This window comes from Eschscholzia californica, unplaced genomic scaffold (assembly GCF_041429995.1).
Source record: "Eschscholzia californica isolate CP2 unplaced genomic scaffold, dmEscCali1.0.p SCAF_2, whole genome shotgun sequence".
Classification (NCBI taxonomy): domain Eukaryota; kingdom Viridiplantae; phylum Streptophyta; class Magnoliopsida; order Ranunculales; family Papaveraceae; genus Eschscholzia; species Eschscholzia californica.
The window spans coordinates 27,833,309-27,853,355 of NW_028238309.1; the positions used below are offsets into that span (position 1 = coordinate 27,833,309).

Sequence of the window (20,047 nt, forward strand, 5' to 3'; positions counted from 1 at the left end):
AAACTAATTCCTTTTAAATCCTTAGTTCCTATATACTTAATAAACAAGCCCCTTATATTTGTTCCCGATTAATTCAATATCTATTAACTTCCATTTAACCCCTAATTTGACTTTGTCTAAATGCAAAACAGTCCCCCTTCTAACCGTAGTCTTTTATTTCTTTAACCAAAACAAGGGATGTTACATTTGATATGGATGCCAAAATGTAACATTTACCCATATCATTAGCCTTCTGCCACTTAACGAGTCGGCCTCTAGAAGCCTGATTTGCATTGGCTGGCACAACGGGTCTAGGTTCAGTAAGAACAAAAGCATACTCCTCAGCAGTGAGAACGATGTCAAGATTCCTTTTCCAATCCAGATAATTCGGACCGATTAATTTATTGTCCCTCGGGATGGACATCAATGGACTAAAAGAGTTCGACATTATTCTAAAAGTAATATCAACATGCAATACATATATCTCATATGCATAAAGGGTAATTCCATTTAATCAAATAAACATAAAATCATAAGCATGAATATGAGTTTCTTCAAGCTCAAAAACCATCATGAATATGAATCAGAAAACTAACTCCATAAAAAGTCTAATCTCCGTGGGGAGTGTATGATCATCATTAGCAATAAAAACTTATTTGAATTATGATTATCTTTGGTCTCCAAGATTCACTTACACCTTCCGAAGGAATGGCACAACGCCGTGTGCACGAGATGTAGGTAATCCCAGTCAAGTGTACACCACTAAACAAGACCCATTATCTTCTCACTCTAGATGATAGTATCTGTTGGGAAGTAATATTTCTGGGTGACAGACAATTGTCTTGTCCATTTGAATACCATCCACACATATCTAACAATCGGACCGTCCGAAGGAACGATACAACGAAGTGTACCTCGGTGAAGATTGAAACGTGTGTGGCACATCAATGGAAGACCGTGGATTTTAGCAATAACAGTTACCGTCCATTATCCTAAATCCTCTCCCACTTGATTCTTTATGAGGATCATGCAAAAACATACAACATTTAATGATAACAATAAGATCATGCATAGTTCTTAATTATCAGTTTCATTAAAAAAATATAATCATCATGAAAAACTACATATGTCTAATGCTATCATGGCAATTATAGAGTAACATTTAAAAATTACATAAGACAGTAGTCAATCTATAATACATAGCATGAATCAAAACTTATTAATTTAGGGGTTTTCAAGAAAATTTCTTTTTCAAAAACAATTCATGAAAAACTCAAAACTAATTCATAACAATCAATAAGATAATTCAATATGGCATATGCATATAAATAAAATTATCTAAACATGATTACATACTTTCCATATCCATTTGTCCACAAAAAACAAGTTTATATGAATATACAAACTGTTATGTCGATCGGGGTTAATGTGATCAATACGAGTAATCCAAGACAAGCAAAAGGAATAGTAAAGAACAATCAAGAACAGAACACAGAGATTTACGTGGTTCGGTTGGTGAGACCTACTCCACGGCGACAACGGCGCGATGATTTCCAGTATGATAAGCAAACAAGTTTACATAAGAGATTCGTGAGATTGTGCTACTCATATCTCCTTAGGTTTAGTTTATATAGCCACTAAACCCTAATCCCACCGCCTCACCAACTCTCTACAACCGACTCTCTCTACAACCGACATTATACACGAATAACACTAATCACTGACATAAGCCTAGCTTCCGCATTCCAGCTCTGTCTCGGAGTCCAGCTCTGCCTGACAGCCCTGCTTCGCATACCAGCTCTGTCTCAGCAATTAGCTCCGCTAACGGGTCCAAACTTCGGCGCCGAGACTTGTAAATGGGTAGGCGAGTCATAAACCAGGTTAGATACCAATCCATATTAGAGTCTTTTCTAGAACTATTTCTACTAGAACATTAAACTTAGATATATTAGAATTTGATCAAAACACTTTTTATGATTAATCTAAATCATTAATACCTTGATCTAAGAGAAGTAAAATTACTCTACAAGTATTTCTATGATTATAATCATATAAACAATCTTTTAATGCTATATATTGTATAGAACATGCTTAAACCTCGTTCTGATACCAATTGTTAGTAATATACGGTAAAAATAAAATTATTCTACTATGTAGCGGAAAAAGGATGTTTAACATAGTCTATAAACATAAAGCAATCAAAAATATAATATCAGATCATACCTGAGAGTTCTGGATTGAATAAAGAAGAAATAGAACCAATCCACAGCCTATTCGCAGCCTCTCTGATTTATGCTTAATCTGTACCGCTGTAATATGTCGGCTATAACTTTCTGGATATAACTTTGAATACTTTGAAACTTTCAGGGTCGACTGGAAATCGTATTCTGAAGAACTATGTCAGAAATATTCCTAGGGCAATTCGGCTCCAGAAAGGCTCAAATCTGCACGTTTCTGCGAAGTAAAAATGTAGTTTTTCAAGTCCGAATTCTAGTAGGGTTTCTACTAGAAGATAATGCCTCCCCTTAGTTTCTTAATCTTAATGAACTCCTCCAATTATGATGCTAGACTTCAGTGGAGCAGTCAACCTAAAAGAGTATAAACAGAAGAAGAAGAAGAAGAAGAAGAAGAAGAAACTGAAAGGAGATTCTAATCTGCTTTAGAAAATGAGAATGTGTGTTTTTTAAGAGAATAGAGAGGGGGTTTATATAGGCCAGGGGTGTCGGTTTAGACGCCTAGAGTTTTACCACTAGGTGTGTTGCCTCCCCCATGTGGTCCCCACCTCCATTGCTTTCTCTAAACCCTAATCCTTATCTTCAATTTTATCTCTTCTTCTTTCCTGAAATACCCTTAATGTACATCAATGGTTTAGAGCTTCTAGATTAGGATCTAAAGTCTATTATTGAACCGGCTAAGTGAAGGAGTTGAAGGAGATGTCCTTCGACTAAGGTGACAATGCGAACAATTGGTCGGATAGGACAATTGATGTAGAAGATCATTAAGTCCGATTGATTTAGGGATCGTAGAGTTTAAGCAAGAGACCAACTACGATCGTCAAATTACGAAGTAATTCGCGGCTATCTTCGATCGGATCCTACAACGGGTTACACATAAGAGTGACAATTTGATCAAGGATATTACTAGTGGGAGTGATATATAATCATTGGGGTGTCCCATAAACATATCTCATAGGCCTAAAGAGGAATCAGGAAAAGATAGTACAAAAAGGCCAAAATAGGGTTTTTGGGCCTAGGCCGATTCGGGCACTTCTAGCGCTCGGATTGGGCTGAATTTTTTAGGGGAGATTTATGATATATACAGAAATATGTATTCAAAATTTCGTGGTGTTTGGACACACCCTCCTCAGGGAATTGAGAAAATATCAATAGTTGCTATTTTCGACTATATCCTTAAATCTTATTCTAAAGGGTGTTTTAGGAAACCTAAAAGGAGGTGGATTCTTATTAGGGTTCTATATAAACACTTTCAGGGCAGAAAATAAGGTGTGAAATTTCTCTCTAAGCTTTCTTACTCTACCACATCAAGTAGAGAGGAGAAAATGAGCTAATTCCCAACTATCTATCTAGTCAATGAAGAAGTAGTTCTTCATCCAACCACCATTGTTGTGTTAGCTAACAACAAGGTGGGAGATCAAGTTGATTGCTCGTGTCATAATAGAGGATCTACGTTTGAAGCTCTTGGTCTTCTCAAAAGCGATTGGAAAGGTTCGAGGGGAAACTAGCGATTAAGGTAATCATCGAACTAGTTTTATTTACTTAGCATTATTGGTTTATGCATGTGATCCTGGGGATACTAATGTTAGACATATGATGTCTTTATCCGCTATAAACATTAGTAGAAGGGTGTAAAACCCAACAGTGGCGTCAGAGCCTCTTGCAATTAGCCTATCTTATCTAAGTTTTGGACCAATTCCATGCTTTTCTAGAGAGATTATTGTGTTTAAAAGTGTCTTGAACACAAAATTTTGATTAAATTTGAATGGGATTCAAGATTTTTCAAAAGATTTTAAAATTTATTCTGGATAGTTTTTCAAAAACCTAAGATTTTGATCCAAATTGGTTTGATTAAAGAGTTGTTTTTGAGTTTTAGGAAACTCCCAAAAACAAAAATTTGGAATTTCAGAAGTATTCTAGAAGGAGTTGTTTTAAGTTTTAGGAAACTCCCAAAAACAAAATTTGGAATATTTTCAAAGTTTCTAGAAGTTTTGAAAATTTTAGAAGTGTTCTAAAACGATTTCAAAATTTAGAAAGAGTTTTAAAAATTTGGAAAATAGCAAATAGAGATTTGCAAAACAAATTTTTTTTTTTGGAAACTAGGTTTTTTTGGGAAACCTTAGTGTCAGGCCAGGAAGCTGCTTCCTGGCCGGACCAGAAGCTCCTGGACGCGTCCAGAGCAGCTGCTGAGACGCGTCCTGGACGCGTCTAGCAACTGCAACCAGGAAGCTTCTGGACGCATCTTGGAGGCGCGTGTAGGTCGCGTCTAGGATGCGACCAGCAGCTGCGACAGAAGCTTGCGGCTGCTTGGTCGCGTCTTGGAGACGAGTCTAGGTCACGTCTTGGAGACGCGTCCAGGTCGCGTCTTGGAGACGCGTCCATGTCGTGTCTTGGGTTTTTTCGAGGCTTTTCGGACCATGAAAAGGGACCATCATTCGAGTGGGAGTTTTTGCCAAATTTTCTTCCGATTCCAACCAAATAATTCCAAAATTAATCCGAGCAATCCGGAAGGCCAAAACGGGTTCTCTTTAAATAGATTCATGAAATCATTAAGAATCGAACCAAGTTTTTTCCGAAATTGACCCGGGCTTTCTCGTGCCCAAAACGGAGTTTTTCTTAAAGTTGATTTTAGAAATCATAAAAGATAAAACAAAAACGCACCATTAGTCGAATTCTTCGAATTTAGACTTAAGGTTCGTATGTGACATGGGATGTCGACAAAAGTATCTCCCGGATTATCATGTATATATAATTCTTAGCCTTGATATATTATATGATTGCATGTGATGTGAATGCGGGAAACTAGTATTGCCATAAAAAATGTTTCTTTATTCTTGTTTTAACAGATGGGTGCATAATTTGTAATTAATTTTAATTTCAAGTTTATACGATCTGCGAATCGTTAGAGTCTTGTAATTAGAGTTTAGGGTCTATGAGTCCATTGAAGAAACTCGAGGAAGGAATCCAAAGGGCGAGTGGGAGAAATCAATGGAGATTCAAAGATGGAGATCTAGACGAACCAAAAGACGAAACAAGAAGCAAACCAAAGGAGATTAGATCTTCTAGGTTAGGGGTCATACTAGGATCCATGTCTGCTTGATTTACTTTCTCGCGCGCATTTACTTACTTATTTACGCTTTATGTCGTGGATGTTAGTTAGGCTAAATAGTTCACTATAACAAACGCTAGACTAGCGTAAAAGTCCCTAAAAGTAATTTTGAGTAAAGTGCCTATCCAAACTAAGACACTCGTTACGCCCTTGTTCGAGGAAGGTGGGTCGGCCTTCGCAGAGTACCTTCTCTACCTTGGGACAATGCGGGTAGGTCTATAAAAGAGGTCTACATGTCTAAATGGTTCTACTCAACGAGATCAACAAGAGAGTCTTAGATACTCGAGGCAAAAGGATAGATTAGTCATTCATCAATGAAATCTATCAACCAAGAGTCATAAGGTATGATCAGTGAAGTAGTTCACTCACCCGGAACGACGGAGTCAAAGGGTAGGGTCTTCGTCGCTTTACTCCGAAGAACTGGGGTCTTGGAATCACTTATTCAATCGGGTACGATTTTATATTGAATAATGTGGGAAAACTAGTGTTTTTTAAAAACGATAACGACTTTTAAAACTTTGTCATTTCTTTATGTAGAATTAAGATGACACAAGAAAATGATTTCAACATTGAATCACACCTAAAGGAGGTGCTGATCAGCTTCCTAAAATGGAAGAATGAATCCGAGAATGGTTCTCAGATTCAAAAAGGAAAGCATACTAGAATACTCAATCCCAATGTCGACTCAAACCAGATAAGGTCAAAAATAATTTACAAGCAATCGTATAAAATTCTCTTTGGAAGAGTAATGGATGCTAGCACGACCATTGAGACAAACTAAGAAAATAGTTCCTACAGAAGTCATAAATGGAGAGGCACAAACCTCCATGGCAATCTGAAAGTCATCCTAATGGAAGACAACAGAATTCATCTATCACCCAATTCAATATTGATTGAACAAAGATAGATAAGACCTTAAATGAGTCACTCAAATTGTTATGAACAACTGAGCAAAACACACGGGAACATCGAATCTAAGAAACAGTTCTTAAGATTCGATGGAGTGAATCTAAGAAAGAGTTCTTGGGATTCAAAAGGGCAAAGGATCAGTCAAGTGAGACAAACATTTGATCAAAGAAAAGCAGTTGCCGAGTACATGATCAAGAGTTATCCTCATTACTGTAAATGTTTCCAAATAATATTTAGACCATTTAAAAGGAAACTACCTTTAGCACCTGGAGGACAAAAGGAATGGAATTATGAATCCCGGTTCTGTATCCTTGTTAACAAAGTTAAAAACAAGTATCGTAAAATACCTTCATCAGGTATTTTAAACCGGATGTGCGGCTCGGTAAAGCTCAAGGAAATCACATACTTGACTAAAAGAAGTAAAGATCCAAGAGGGAGCAGAAGCAGTAATGCTAGGGATGCTGAAAGGGATCAAAGTCTTCTTTTAGACATTGATCTAGCTTAGAACTTAATAATAATTATTTTGTTCTTCTAGAAACATCTGATGTTTTAAACCAATGGTAAATGAAATAAAGGTTAACATTGATAATGGCTCAATCAAGAGATTCGAGCTCGTTAACTTCAGCATTGTCACTTGACACAGTCACCCTTGTAAAAGGCATAGAGACTAGTAATCTATTAGGCTTCATACTTGGTTATGCAGACCTATAAGCTTACTTGCAAGAAGCTAACGATGGCTACTTCAATACGTACTCTGACAAACTCCATGAAGTATGGAAACGTACAAGTCATAAAGTATAAGTCGGAATGTTTGAAAGGTTCAAACGAAGTACACACCGAAGTAAAGAATCATTTTGACAAGAGAGTTTGAGTCATCCGATTAGATTAGAGTGGTAAAAACTTGAGTCAAACACTTGATAACAATCAAAAGAGTTGAGAAACCGTTTCCCAACTCGCTCCATAGAACACATCTGAGGGATGGTGGATTCAGTGGGAGTAATCGAACACTGTTATGCATGATTCGATCAATGATGGGTTAAAGCCAGTCTTCCGAATACTTTGGGATATATTCTAGAAACGATTGTTTTCTCACTTAACCAAAAAATCCGTCTAAAAGATAAATCTTGTGTAAAAGTGTTTTACGAGGATACAAAAACTAGCTTAAAAGTCTGACGCAATTTCTTTAGAAGAAATTTGGGTTTTTTCCATCGCCGATCAAGAGAAGAAAAGTGTTTGTTGCTCATGATAGTATTCTTATAGTAATTAGTATACCTAGTAATCTGGGAGAAAAATACTAATTATTACAAGAATAAGTGGGAGAAAAGTACAAGTCGAATTAATTCGATCATGAGAAAAATCATGAAGAGTCATGAAGAACAATCATGAAAATTGTACAGACCGATTAAATTCGACCAAGAGCAACAAAACTGTTGAAAGACAGAAAATCGCGGTTCCTCGAAAAGGAAAAGGTAAAGATTGGATCTTAAAACCAACCGCACAAAAGCGAATGTAATTCGCAGGAAAACTCTCAAAGTAGTTGAAAGTGTCTCTAAAGGAAAAATCTCAAAGTAGTTAAGAATATTCCAAATTGTTGTTCAAAAGCCCTAAAGGTCAAGAGTAAAAACTCAAAGATTAAGAAGATAAAGGTTATCTTTGAAGACCTGCGCAGAAACGGAAACTGACTATAGATTTTGGCTAGAAGCCAAAGATCATCATGGAATCCATATCTCGTCAAGACATGTAGCCTGATAATTTAAGTCAATGGAAGACCTAAATTAGTTTTCCAGAGTAGAAAACTGAGAAGGATGGAAACATTCGTGTTTCCCGAGACTAGACAAGAAGAATAAGATTCTTCCAATCTAGTTATGTCCATACGCATGCTCAAAGAATCCATCGACGGATTAAAGCACGCAAGAGTCGGAATCTTCGATTCATAGAGGTAATCAAAGCAATTTTGATTCTTGAGGAATGAAGAAAAATCTTGAATCACGAGTTTTAAGAAGGTAAGTGGGAGTAATAAACCTTCCGGGTTCGTATGCAGAGTACATACAAAAGTTTGAGTACGACATAAGATGTTGTGTAACAGTAAACGTACTGACTCAATAAAAGGACCACACACAAGGATAAAATGCCATTTTGGGCATCTAAAGGTCTATAAGCGTAGATCATGAAAGATGATAGGATTAGAAAGACTCAGTACGCCGAGACGCTTGAGATCCAAAACCGAAAATCTAAGACTCGAAAAGTCTAAAAGAATTTCGACCCAAAAACTCATGACAGAGAGCGTTGCAAAACTCGGAGTCTGAAAAGACACTGATGAGCAAGCACGCATGAGAGAGACACTTTTGTTTGAAAACATAAAGTCAATCATGTTAGACATGATAAGAATTTAAACATCCAGATTCGGATTGGAAAACCGAAACACTATTTAAAACATCCTATAAGGCTAAAGGATGAAGTAGTACAAGAGTTGAAACAAGTCATCATAGAAAACTTCCAGACATAGAAGGAAAGTAAGCTAAAAGTGTTTAAGCTGGGAACTGTTGCAAATACTACATAAGAATTAAAAGCCTTAACCCTGGTAAAAGGTTACTAGAAATTATCAAGGTTGAAGATAGCAATCTTCAAATTAATTGATAATTACCGAAGTTTAAAACGGACTACATCGGTAGTCAAACTAAACTGTCACCTAAGACAAAGCATGAGACTCATACACAAGTCTAAGGCATGAGGTATATTTAGAATAGACCTCGACAAGTAAATTGAGCGGGTGAAAAGGAGTTTTTCGGAAGAGGCTCAAATTTACAAACTCTTGTTTTCGGAAATAAAGTTAATTATTTCACCGTCGTCTAAATTTGGTTTAGTATTTAAACGACAGTCCACAGATAATAAATCACTCCGAATAGGTTTCTCAGATACGGGATCTGATGAATGAAACCCTATTAAGTGAACTTGGAATATTTATTATCATCTCCCTTGTCCAGGTCGTTGCATGGACAACAACGACTAAGGAAGACTAGCCCGGGAGTCGATGAGATAGCGCAGTTTCATGGGATATTGAATAGGAGTATTCAATTCGACTACGTGGATAACCCTCAATATGAGAAGTACATCACTCGTGATGAAACGTCAAAAATACTTCTCATAAAAGACAATTGGAGAGATTCCTAAAAACATGAGTGCTCCACTCATCTTACGTAAGGAATGTCCGACTTTGGTTCCGTTAAATGTCGCGCCGTAAAAGGAGGTTATAAAGGCGGATACTGGGAAGGACATGATAGACATGAAGTTAAGTGGGAGCGCAAGAATGGATTGTGTCATCCTAATCACATTAGGTACAAAGTGTCTCAAGGCCACTTGATGAGTAGCAACTGAAAATGCGTTGCCACGCTCAAACGGATTAGGAGTTAATCGTTTGTCTTTTACAGTTATACTCGGATATCAAGAAAGTTTGAATGATGTGACGTATCAGATGGGATACTAATTGACACGGGAATCGACATTGCACTTGTTCTAAGTCCAAGTGGGAGTCTAAAGGAGTTGAAGGAGATGTCCTTCGACCAAGGTGACAATGCAAACAATTTGTTGGATAGGACAATTGATGTAGAAGATCATCAAGTCCGATTGATTTAGGGATCGTAGAGTTTAAGCTAGAGACCAACTACGATCGTCGAATTACGAAGTAATTCGCGGCTAACTTCGATCGGATCCTACAACGGGTTACACATAAGAATGACAATTTGATCAAAGATATGACTAGTGAGAGTGAGATATAATCATGGGAGTGTCCCATAAACATATCTCATAGGCCTAAAGAGGAATTAGGCAAAGATAGTACAAAAAGGCCAAAAATAGGGTTTTTGGGCCTAGGCCGATTCGGGCACTTCTAGGGCTCGAATTGGGCTAAATTTTTGAAGGGAGATTTCTGATATATACAGAAATACGTATGCAAAATTTTTGAAGGGAGATTTCTGATATAACCTCTAGCACCTAATATCAGTATCCATCGCTACATCCAGAAACTACTTACACCCTCATCCATCATATTACCCTACCACTAGAAATAAGACCCCACATCTTACCTACAGTTTGGAAAATCTTCTAGTTCATCCCCAAATTACATAATCAGTTTAAACCAACCTTCAATCTATCCCCAAATCACACAAACAGTTAGTACAAGGTTTCAGTCATCCCCAAAAATTACACACTCCATTCGAACAAACCGTTAATCCATCAACGATTGAATCTCAAAAACCAGTACTGCATCGAACAGAGGAAGAGAAGATTACACCCACCAGCTTATCGAACACCGAGAACATATCAACTCATCGCACTTCAGGGAGTATCTCAGAATCACCTCTTTTTCATTTCGTTTTACTGCTTGCATGTTTAATCTAAGGATCGTTCATCACCAGATGTGAGTCTAGACTTATTTTATCTTCTTATTACTTCATCATCGAATGGCTTTAGTTTGTTCTTTCAAGTTACAACGCTTGGATCTATTCTTTGGTTTTGATCTTAATATACATATGATTAGTTCCATATTCAAACATTATGTTGACTATACTGGGCAAGCTTACTTAAACTTGATCAACCATCAACTTTTCATTATCATGGTCTACTGCCTTGTGGTATCATACCGCCGACCTACTTCTTTTCACTTTGATCGGCTACCTTTCAAGTCCCACACCTCTCTGACCGGAATCAAACTAAGAACTTTGGTTGGTCAATTACTGGCTACTTTACCCTCTCGATTTAGAACAGTCATACAGAGCATTTATCTCAACTTTCCCTTCGATCCTGGAGAACACTATCCTTCTAATCTTAATCTCAATCGTCGCCCACCTTTTGTTTCGCATTTCTCAGCTCAATCTTTGTCGATTACTTCTGTTTCTGATTTTCGACTAGATTTAACTCTTTATACTAGTTCCTTAAAATTTTCACTTCCACTCGTTTTCGCAATTCATTTGCGATCATTTGTCGGATTAGTTAGGTATTTATACCCAGGCTATAATGGCGATCTCATTTACCAGGTGTCGACTCTACTTTGTAGAACTCGAGCGGATATGGTCTCTTTATATGGAGAATACTGGCGGGATAACTCGGAACCATCATTTTGGTTCCATCTTACAGACATCCTCGTTTCCTCTTGGAACTTTGGTTATCTGTTTAATTCATCTTCAATGTTACAGGAAGTTAGGTACAAGTTTCATCTTTCAATCAAACGGAAGGACTCACAAGGCAAAATGTGATATCATCCTCATGAAGAGCTGCCAGACTTGCAAGCTACAGAATGAAGAATACTCTACAAATCGAAGTTATATTATGCGATTCCTCAGTTGTGTAATTTTGTTGTTCTACTTTAATTACTGTTGTGTTGTTTTCTATTTTGGATATTGTAATGGACTCTAAAGCTTAATGTATTTCCTTTCAACAACAAAAAAAAAGTTCGAGTTACAGCTCCTCCATTTCTTTTTGCTTATCTAAGATTTTTTTAGTGATTTAATTGAAATTTCAAATTTTTACGGAGTATTTCATAATATATTCCAGTTAATTCTCAAACTATTATTTCTTTTTTCAGCAAAAAATTTGTTCCTTAAATCATAACTACTTATTAAGAATTTCTAAAATCTAAAACGATTAAATCTATTATATTCAAGTATTTCATAAAACATTTCGAAGAAAAGGTAATTTTTCGCATTGAAGTAATAATATTTTAGACCCCCCTCAAAGTAACTCCTGGATACGCCACTAGTTAGGGATACCTTTTCTTCATTCTTCAATTATGTAAATTTATTCCTTGGAAAGATCTATAAATACATGAACATCATAACAATAAAATTTTACCTTTGACTCAACACTATTTATGCCGGAGTTATTATTTTCACATGGTATTACGAGCATAAGGAATTATTTTGTTTTTCGATATTATTTGGGATTTGTGTCTTCATTCTAAACCTCTCTATCCGCATCCGAAGGCCAGTCTCTTTATTTATTTTCATCATTATCGATTTTTCTTTTTGGTTAATACAATTTCGGTTAAACCTAAATCACCACACCACATCAGACCCATAAGATCAGATTTATTTTTTAAGCTTGAATTAGATATCTATAGGCACCTTATTTGGGCCTAATTCAAACGTTTGGGTGCCCCTTAATTTTCTAGACCTGGGTCGGGTTGACCAACTAGTTTGAACCCAATAATTTGCACCCAGGACTCGCTCTGCCTGGATTAACACAGAGTTTCTCTTTGTGTTCGAAACCATAACCTCTTCTTTTCTAGTCGGCTACAAGAATCAGCCATTCCTCTTTCTCGCTGGTTACTAGAATCGCTCAGCGGTGACTACATCCTTCCCATGACCACTCCACTGACCATTGGATGTAATTTATTGATCCGACCAAAGTGAGCAAACACTTTATTTCTCTTAACGATCAGAGAACTAGGCAAGCCTACTCCCGATTCTCTAGACGATCGACCGTCTTGCTCGGATAACATACATAACTTTATAGCTCCGTCTCGGTTTTATATTTCATATTTAATATTTGTCAAGCTTCCTCTTGACCGTCAGAATCCCTTTGGTAGGTGCCAGTCCCCAAACATCTGTAACGGTCATGTGTGTTCAGTCTCTTGTTACATGTTAGACCCAAGAGGTTAGGGCAACTCCAATGTGGGGCTCGGGCTCCCAATTTTGGGAGCCCTTGAATTTTGGGAGCCCCGAGGCTTTTCTCGATTCCAACGTCGGGCTCCCAACCGGGGCTCCCAAATCAAAATAATATACGTGTGCGAAGTACGTGTGCGAAAGTTTGATTTTAAATTTCGACTATAAATTATTAGATTTCGATTATGAATTAAAATGTGATATTATTCCGTCGAGATAAAAACAAAAAGATAAACACAAAAAATAAAAAATTAGAAAAAATACTTAAAAAAGAAGTACTTAAAATAATAACAAAATAAAAAAAAATCAATTTAAAAAAAAAATAAAAAAAATAAAAAAGAGTGGACTTTTTAGGGAATCCACCCCAAATGTAAAAAGGGAATCCACCCCAAATGTGACCGTTGGGAAGACCCCAACGGTCACATTAGGGGCTGGAAGCCCCCCAGCCCAGGCTCCCATTTGGGAGCCCAGCCCCGGGGCTCCCGGGTTGGAGTTATGGGGCTGGGCCTCCCAAATTTGAAATTTGGGAGCCCCAGCCCCTCTACATTGGAGTTGCTCTTATGGGTTCTCACAAAATAATCACAAGTGACGGGCTGATTTCTGGTCAACGACACGGTCTCATTGATTTCTTGACTCGCGGTTTCAGCCCCTCAGTTTGATGCTAGAAGGAGGGAGGGCTATGAGCTATTCTTGTGCTTCTTTCGGCAATTGAGTAGCTTACTTTTTCAATTATGTAAATTTTTTCCTCGTACAGACCTATAAATACATGAATATCAATAAAATTTTACCTTTGATTCTACACTATTTATGTCCAGAGTTATTATTTTAACACGAACAATAAACACAAATTTTAGGCCTCACCTCACCTTAAAGAACACCCATCTAGGGATGTCAACGGGGCGGGTTTGGGACGGGTTACCTCTTTCCCAAGTCCGCCCCGTTAGTAAACGGGTTTTACCATTCCCGTCCCAATAGTTAATCGGGGTGGGTATTTAATTACCATACCCGTTCCGATTAGAAATGACTTAACCATTATCGACCCGCCCCGCCCCGTTTAACATGAAACGGTGCGGGGCGGGTCGGATTTAAACATAAATTTCATATTTTTATTTCAAATAAGTTAGATTAATCAAAATAATATAAATATTATAAACAAAATTTTATAACATTTTGGTTTTATCAACTATAAACACTACAACTTATTACATAATATAAAATATAAAATAGTTAAATTAATGATATAAGATAAAAAGTTTTAGAAACCTATTGTATATATAATACATAACATATATAATCGGGGCGGGGCGGGTTTTACTACCTAATCCCAAACCCGCCCTGAACCCGGTAAATGGTTTTATCTTCATACCATTACCGTCCCATTTAATAAACGGGGCGGTAAAAGCCGTTCCATTAGGGGCGGGTTCGGGAAAAAACCCACCGGTTCGGACCAAATTGCCAGCCCTACCCATCCATAAACTTTACCAATAAGGCAAGATCAATAATAAGATTTAATAATTAAAAGAAGGATTAAAAAAACAATGATTCATTAATAAGAACCACCAAAACTATCATAGCCACCATTAAGTTTACCATCTATAACAACAACAATAACAACAATCATATCATACACATTAACAACCACCCACTCTTCAAAATTTGGAAATTAAAGATGAAACTCTCTTGCATCCAGCTGTAGAATGAGAAAAAATCATAAAAATAATTACCCAACACCCTTTTCACGATTCGTTGTAACTACTGTTCCTAGTGATTGTTCCCAGACCAATTTCATAAAAAACAATCTTCAAAAGTTCAACCTTTCTTCACTTACTGACCAAGAATTTAATAGATTACTTTCACTTTTCTGGATTCAACCACATCTTTTTGAGAGAAGAACTAAGAACACAATCACAAAAATTAGAGACGAAAGCCCAATTGCAACACCAAGAACTACCTTATTTGGCCCATGACTGTGATTATCTTTCTGGTTAGAACCATCATCATTATCATCATCAACTGTGTCATCACTGCTATCACTACCATCACCAAACCCAGAATCTGATGATTTATCTGGTGGTGGTGGAACTGGTAATCCATCTTTATCACATTGAGCAATTCCAAGTTTCAATTTTTTAGAAACAATAGAATGATTAAAACACAAATTACTATTTCCTCCTATCTTGAACACTTCAAATTTCTTTATAAATGACTCATTGAAAGGCATAACTCCATGGAAATTGTTGCTCTCTAGGTTTAAATACTTTAAATTCTTCATCCTGTTAATGAACTTGGGTATGGTACCATTGAACTGATTTGAACTTAAATCAAGGTGAACCAAAGAAGGAATTTCAGAAATTGAATCAGGAATTTGACCAGATAATTTATTAGAACTCAAAGACACATTTTGAAGTGATATTAAATCTCCAAAGGATTCAGGTAGTTCACCAGACAATGTATTTGAAGAGAGATTCAAGAATTGAAGATCTGCAAGAAGAGTTAGAGAAGTGGGTACCTTTCCTTTGAGTAGATTATTGGATAAATCAAGATGGGTAATGTTCAAATTCCATTTTCTTGGAAGAAACCCAGTAAGATTTGTATGAGAAATCTTCACAATTTTGAGCTTTTTCATAGTTCCAATGATGATTACAGGACCAGAAGCTTTAATAGGTACATCTGTAACAGTTAGATCTGTGAGATTCCTAAGCTTTCCAAGATAAACACCTGATAATTTCTTTAGACTTTTGATGCAAGTAAATGAACGAAGATTTGAGATAAGATCAGGTGGGAAACGAATGGGTGGAATAGGGCAATTTATGAACTGAAAATCTTGTAAAGTAGAAAGAGATCTCAAGGCAGTACTAGAGATTTGAACTTCGTCTGAGCAATTTAAGAGGCGAAGAGAGATAAGATGGCTAAAGGGTTTATCAGAGTTGCAGAGAGTGGCATTGTGAATAGAAGGTTGAGAACATGGGTTTTTGGATAAGGGTATGTTGAGAGATTGAAGAGCTGTAAGTTGTTTGGGGTCAAGTGGAGCAGATGATAAAGTTGGAGGTGGAATCGAAGGTGATTTGGTTGGGGAAATCAGAATTGGTGATGGTGATTTTGTAGGAGATATGAGTTTTGGGGATGGGGATTTGGTTGGAGGAATGAGTGATGGTGGTGGTGATGGTGATGAAGGAGGTGATTTGGAAGGGGAAATGGGTTTTGAGGAATTTGTAGTGGTAGAGAGAGAGGAAATGACAATGGTGTAGGATAAGAGAAGAGAGATCAGGATAAGCAGGGTTGAGGGTTTCGCTGCCATCACAACTAGTGAGAGAGAAAGAGAGAGAGCGAGAGAGAGAGTTCTTGAGATTTTTAGTGAACGGCAAAGTGATGAGAAAGAGTGCTGATGGATTTTCGTCTTTTGAGTGAAGCTGAAGGAACTCAGGAGAGAGAGAGAGAGAGAGAGAGAGAGAGAGAGAGAGAGAGAGAGGTTTAATGAAGTTTTTGTTTGAGTGGGAAGAGAGCGAGGGTGTGAAGTTATTCCGAGTGTAAAAGAAGGGTTAAGTGAGAATATCTCGACCTTTTGGTTTCGAACTTACCAAACTGACATTCTTCTTTCCCTTCCCCTTTTTTCTAATGGGTTATTTCTCAAATAGCCCCCAACTTTCTGACCAGCTTCCTGCCCGCCCCGTACTTTATAAAAAATATCTAAATGACTCCTGTTTTCAGTTATCGTTATAACTCCGTTAACTAGTCATCACTTCTCTCTCCTCATCTCATTTCCTCTCTCTGCCACCTCATCGTCTTCACCGACGACCTTCAAACATAAAAAAAATCCTGTTTGAATTTTTTTTTTTTGAAAACCTCACCCCTCTCTCTAGATCTACTTTAAAAAAAAAAATTAGAGAGAGAGCAGAGAGAAATTATTATTTTTTGAAGGTTGCCGGCCGGAAAATTGCCGGTTGCCGACCTTCGCTAGTGAAGACAATGAAGTGGCAAGAAGATGAGGTGGCAGAGAGAATAAATGAGATAGAAGAGAGAGAAGTGATGACTAGTTGACGGAGTTATAACTGTAACTGAAAAAGGGGACCATCTGAATATTTTTTTATAAAATAGGAGGTTAAGCAGGAAGCTTGTCACAAAGTTGGGGTTATTTGGAAAGTAACCCTTTTCTATTTCCAAAATAGGCTTTTCGTCCAGAAGGTACCCTTCGAATATAAAAAAAAAGGGTTATTTTCCAAATAGCCCATAACTTTGTGACCAACTTCTTGCCAAACCCCTAACTTTATCAAAAATTCCCAGATGACCTCTTTTTTCAGTTACTGTTAGAACACCATTAACCTGTCATCTTTTCTCTTTCCTCCATCTCATCACCTCTCTCTGCCATTTCATCTTCTCGCCACCTCATCGTCTTCACCGGCGAAAGTCGTCGGCCAATTTTCCGGCCGGCGACATTCAAACATAAATTTTTTTTCTCTCTCCCCTCTCTCTCTAAAAATATATTTTTTTCCTTTTTTAAAAACCTCACATCTCTTTCTAGATCTGGTGAATCTGTTCGCAGACCTTCATGGCCATGAATCAACAAAATCAATGGGTTTTCTTGATTTTGTTGATTCATGACTATTTCCAATCAAAAGATAACTAGTGGGCGGTGGAGAAATTGTATAATCCATTAAACAATAAGAAAATTAGTTCCCAAATTTCTTACCAACTTGGGTTGAAAATGAAATTGGACCTTGACCTAATCCCATAACTCCATGAGCACAATTAAAGCTTGATCCTGAAACACTAGAACCAGATATATTAAATCCACAACGAAAAGCTAAATTTCTCACTCTAGCTTTTCTACCTGAACTTGTTTTCAATATTTTTAATTCTTTTGAGAAAAACCCACTTGTTATAGATCCATCAGCATATGAATATTCATATCTACAAGGACTATGAAGACGAGTTTGATTACAAATTCCATCACCATTAAAGGTCTATGAACAGACCTTCAATGGTTTGTTCGCAAACCCTTGATCTGGTGAACTAGATCTGGTTCACCAGATCTAGAGAGAGAGGTGAGGTTTTTTTTTAAAAAACAGTTTTTTTTCAGAGAAAGAGAATTATTTTTTTTTGTTTTTAATGTTTGAAGGTCGTCGACCGACGACCTTCGCTGGTGAAGACGATAAGGTGGCTAGAAGATGACGTGGCAGAGAGAGGTGATGGATGTAGGATAGAGAGTTGATGACTAGTTAACGGTGTTCTAACGGTAACTGAAAATAGGGGTCATCTGAGAATTTTCGATAAAGTTAGGGGCTAGGCAGGAAGCTGGACACAAAATTGGGGCTATTAGGGAAATAACCCCAAAAAAAAGAAAACAACAGGTCAATAAATGGTAGTACATAACGAAAAACCAAGTAACATTTCTTATTAATATAATTATGAATCAAGTCATTTTCTAACTTTTTAATACCTAAAATACCCGTATATATTAAAAGTTATATTGATTCAAAAAAGTGTCAGATTTTTTTTTAGGGTTTTCTCTTGTTCGACTCGATGCTTCTTCTCCTCCTTCATTCCTTCCTTCCTTCTTGTGAGTTTGTGATAACCATCATCATCTTCGCCAGTTCTTCGCAAGCTCTTTGCCATCATCTTATTCGTGCAAACTAAATGCATCAATTGTGATGATGAAACAAAAATTTTCAGATTTATTGATATTTTGGTCTTATGTGTAGACTGATTCAAATCTACTAATGAAGAAAACTTAGGAATAGTTCTAGCTTGCTACTAGCTCAAGCCTAGAGAACAAAACTACAAAATATGGCAATTGAAAGATTAGATGGTAAACTTGTAGCTGACAATGGGATATACGTTATTTTCTGTAAACAAAGAGGATAGAGAAGAAAGGGTGATTCCGTTGCGATGAAGTTCCCTGATCTAAAGTTATTACGTGAAAAGGGCATTAACGGTGGCATTAAGGGTGACCATTATCTAAACCAAGACAATGTGTTAGATATATTTGATCCAAACAAGGGATGTGTGATGGATGGAATTTAAGAGATTCATAAAGTACTTGAGAAAGACTTATGATCTGAATTGCAACTGAGAAAATATCATAAAGTACTTGAGAAAGACTTATGATAGATTCTCAGTACAATGCAAGGAAATAAAAAAAACAGTTATATATATGTTGCAAACTTTCAGAATAAGATGACCATCTTGACATGGAAGAACAGAAAGCTGGAAGGGTTCCAAGCAAGGTTTGTTGCAAACTTTACAAATAAAAGAAAATAATTAATTAGAAGTTTTAATTTAGTATTGAAATACTAAAGATTATCATTAGGATGATAACCCGCAAAATCCACACATATTAGATCTACTAAACTGTCACCTTAGACTAAGTATAAAAGTCATACTAGGGTCATAGGCATTAAGGTGTCATGAAAAGCTTAGACTGGTAAACTTGAGGGTGTAAGGAGTTACACGGGAAGCGTCAAATTTACAAACTCTTATTATCAGAAATAAGTTACTTATTTCGTTGTTAAATCGTGGTTTAGTATTTAACCGACAGTCCAAAAATAGTGAAGCATTCCAAGTAGGATTATCAGATACATAATCTGGTAAATGAAACCCTACTAAGTGAACTTGGAATAGATTCATTATTAAGTCCCTAGTCCAGGTCATTGCATAGACAACAATGACTTGTGAAGACTAGCATGTGAGATTGACTGATAGCGCAGTTTCATAGGCTATACGAATTATGAATTCGAGTCAATTACATTGGTGTATGATTGGGAATATACACTGGATAACCCAATATGAGAGTTCTTCAATGAGTAATGAAATACGTCATGAACTCTAATAGGCAAGATTAGAGAGATGAAATATACACGGGATATTTATCACTGACTGTATCTGGTCAGGGTTGGCCTCGATCCCTCTGTATGTGACTACGTACCCAAGGAATTTCCCTAAAGACACACCAAATGAGCATTTATTTGGGTTCAATTTCATGTTGTACCATTTCAATACTTCGAAAGCCTGCTCCAACTGGTTGATATGTTGTGCAGGTTCTACAGGTTTGACCAACATATCGTCAATGTACACCTCCATAGTGTTGCCGAGCATATTAGCGAACATTTTGTTGACTAATCTTTGGTTAGTGGCTCCTGCATTCTTTAGTCCGAATGGCA

General features: G+C 36.9%; 1 protein-coding gene across 1 annotated transcript; it reads right to left on the reverse strand.

Moving 5' to 3' along the window:
• Nucleotides 1-14,417: 14,417 nt before the first annotated feature.
• RLP51 (receptor like protein 51) lies at nt 14,418-16,471 on the reverse strand. Its single transcript, XM_086658194.1, has one exon. It carries the CDS (start codon nt 16,186-16,188, stop codon nt 14,758-14,760), a length of 1,431 nt encoding a protein of 476 aa, XP_086514320.1. The 5' UTR covers nt 16,189-16,471; the 3' UTR covers nt 14,418-14,757.
• Between the last annotated feature and the right edge of the window lie 3,576 nt (nt 16,472-20,047).

Excerpts from the sequence above, each read along its gene's own strand:
- RLP51 (XM_086658194.1), bottom strand. The coding sequence starts at position 16,188 with ATGGCAGCGAAACCCTCAACCCTGCTTATCCTGATCTCTCTTCTCTTA.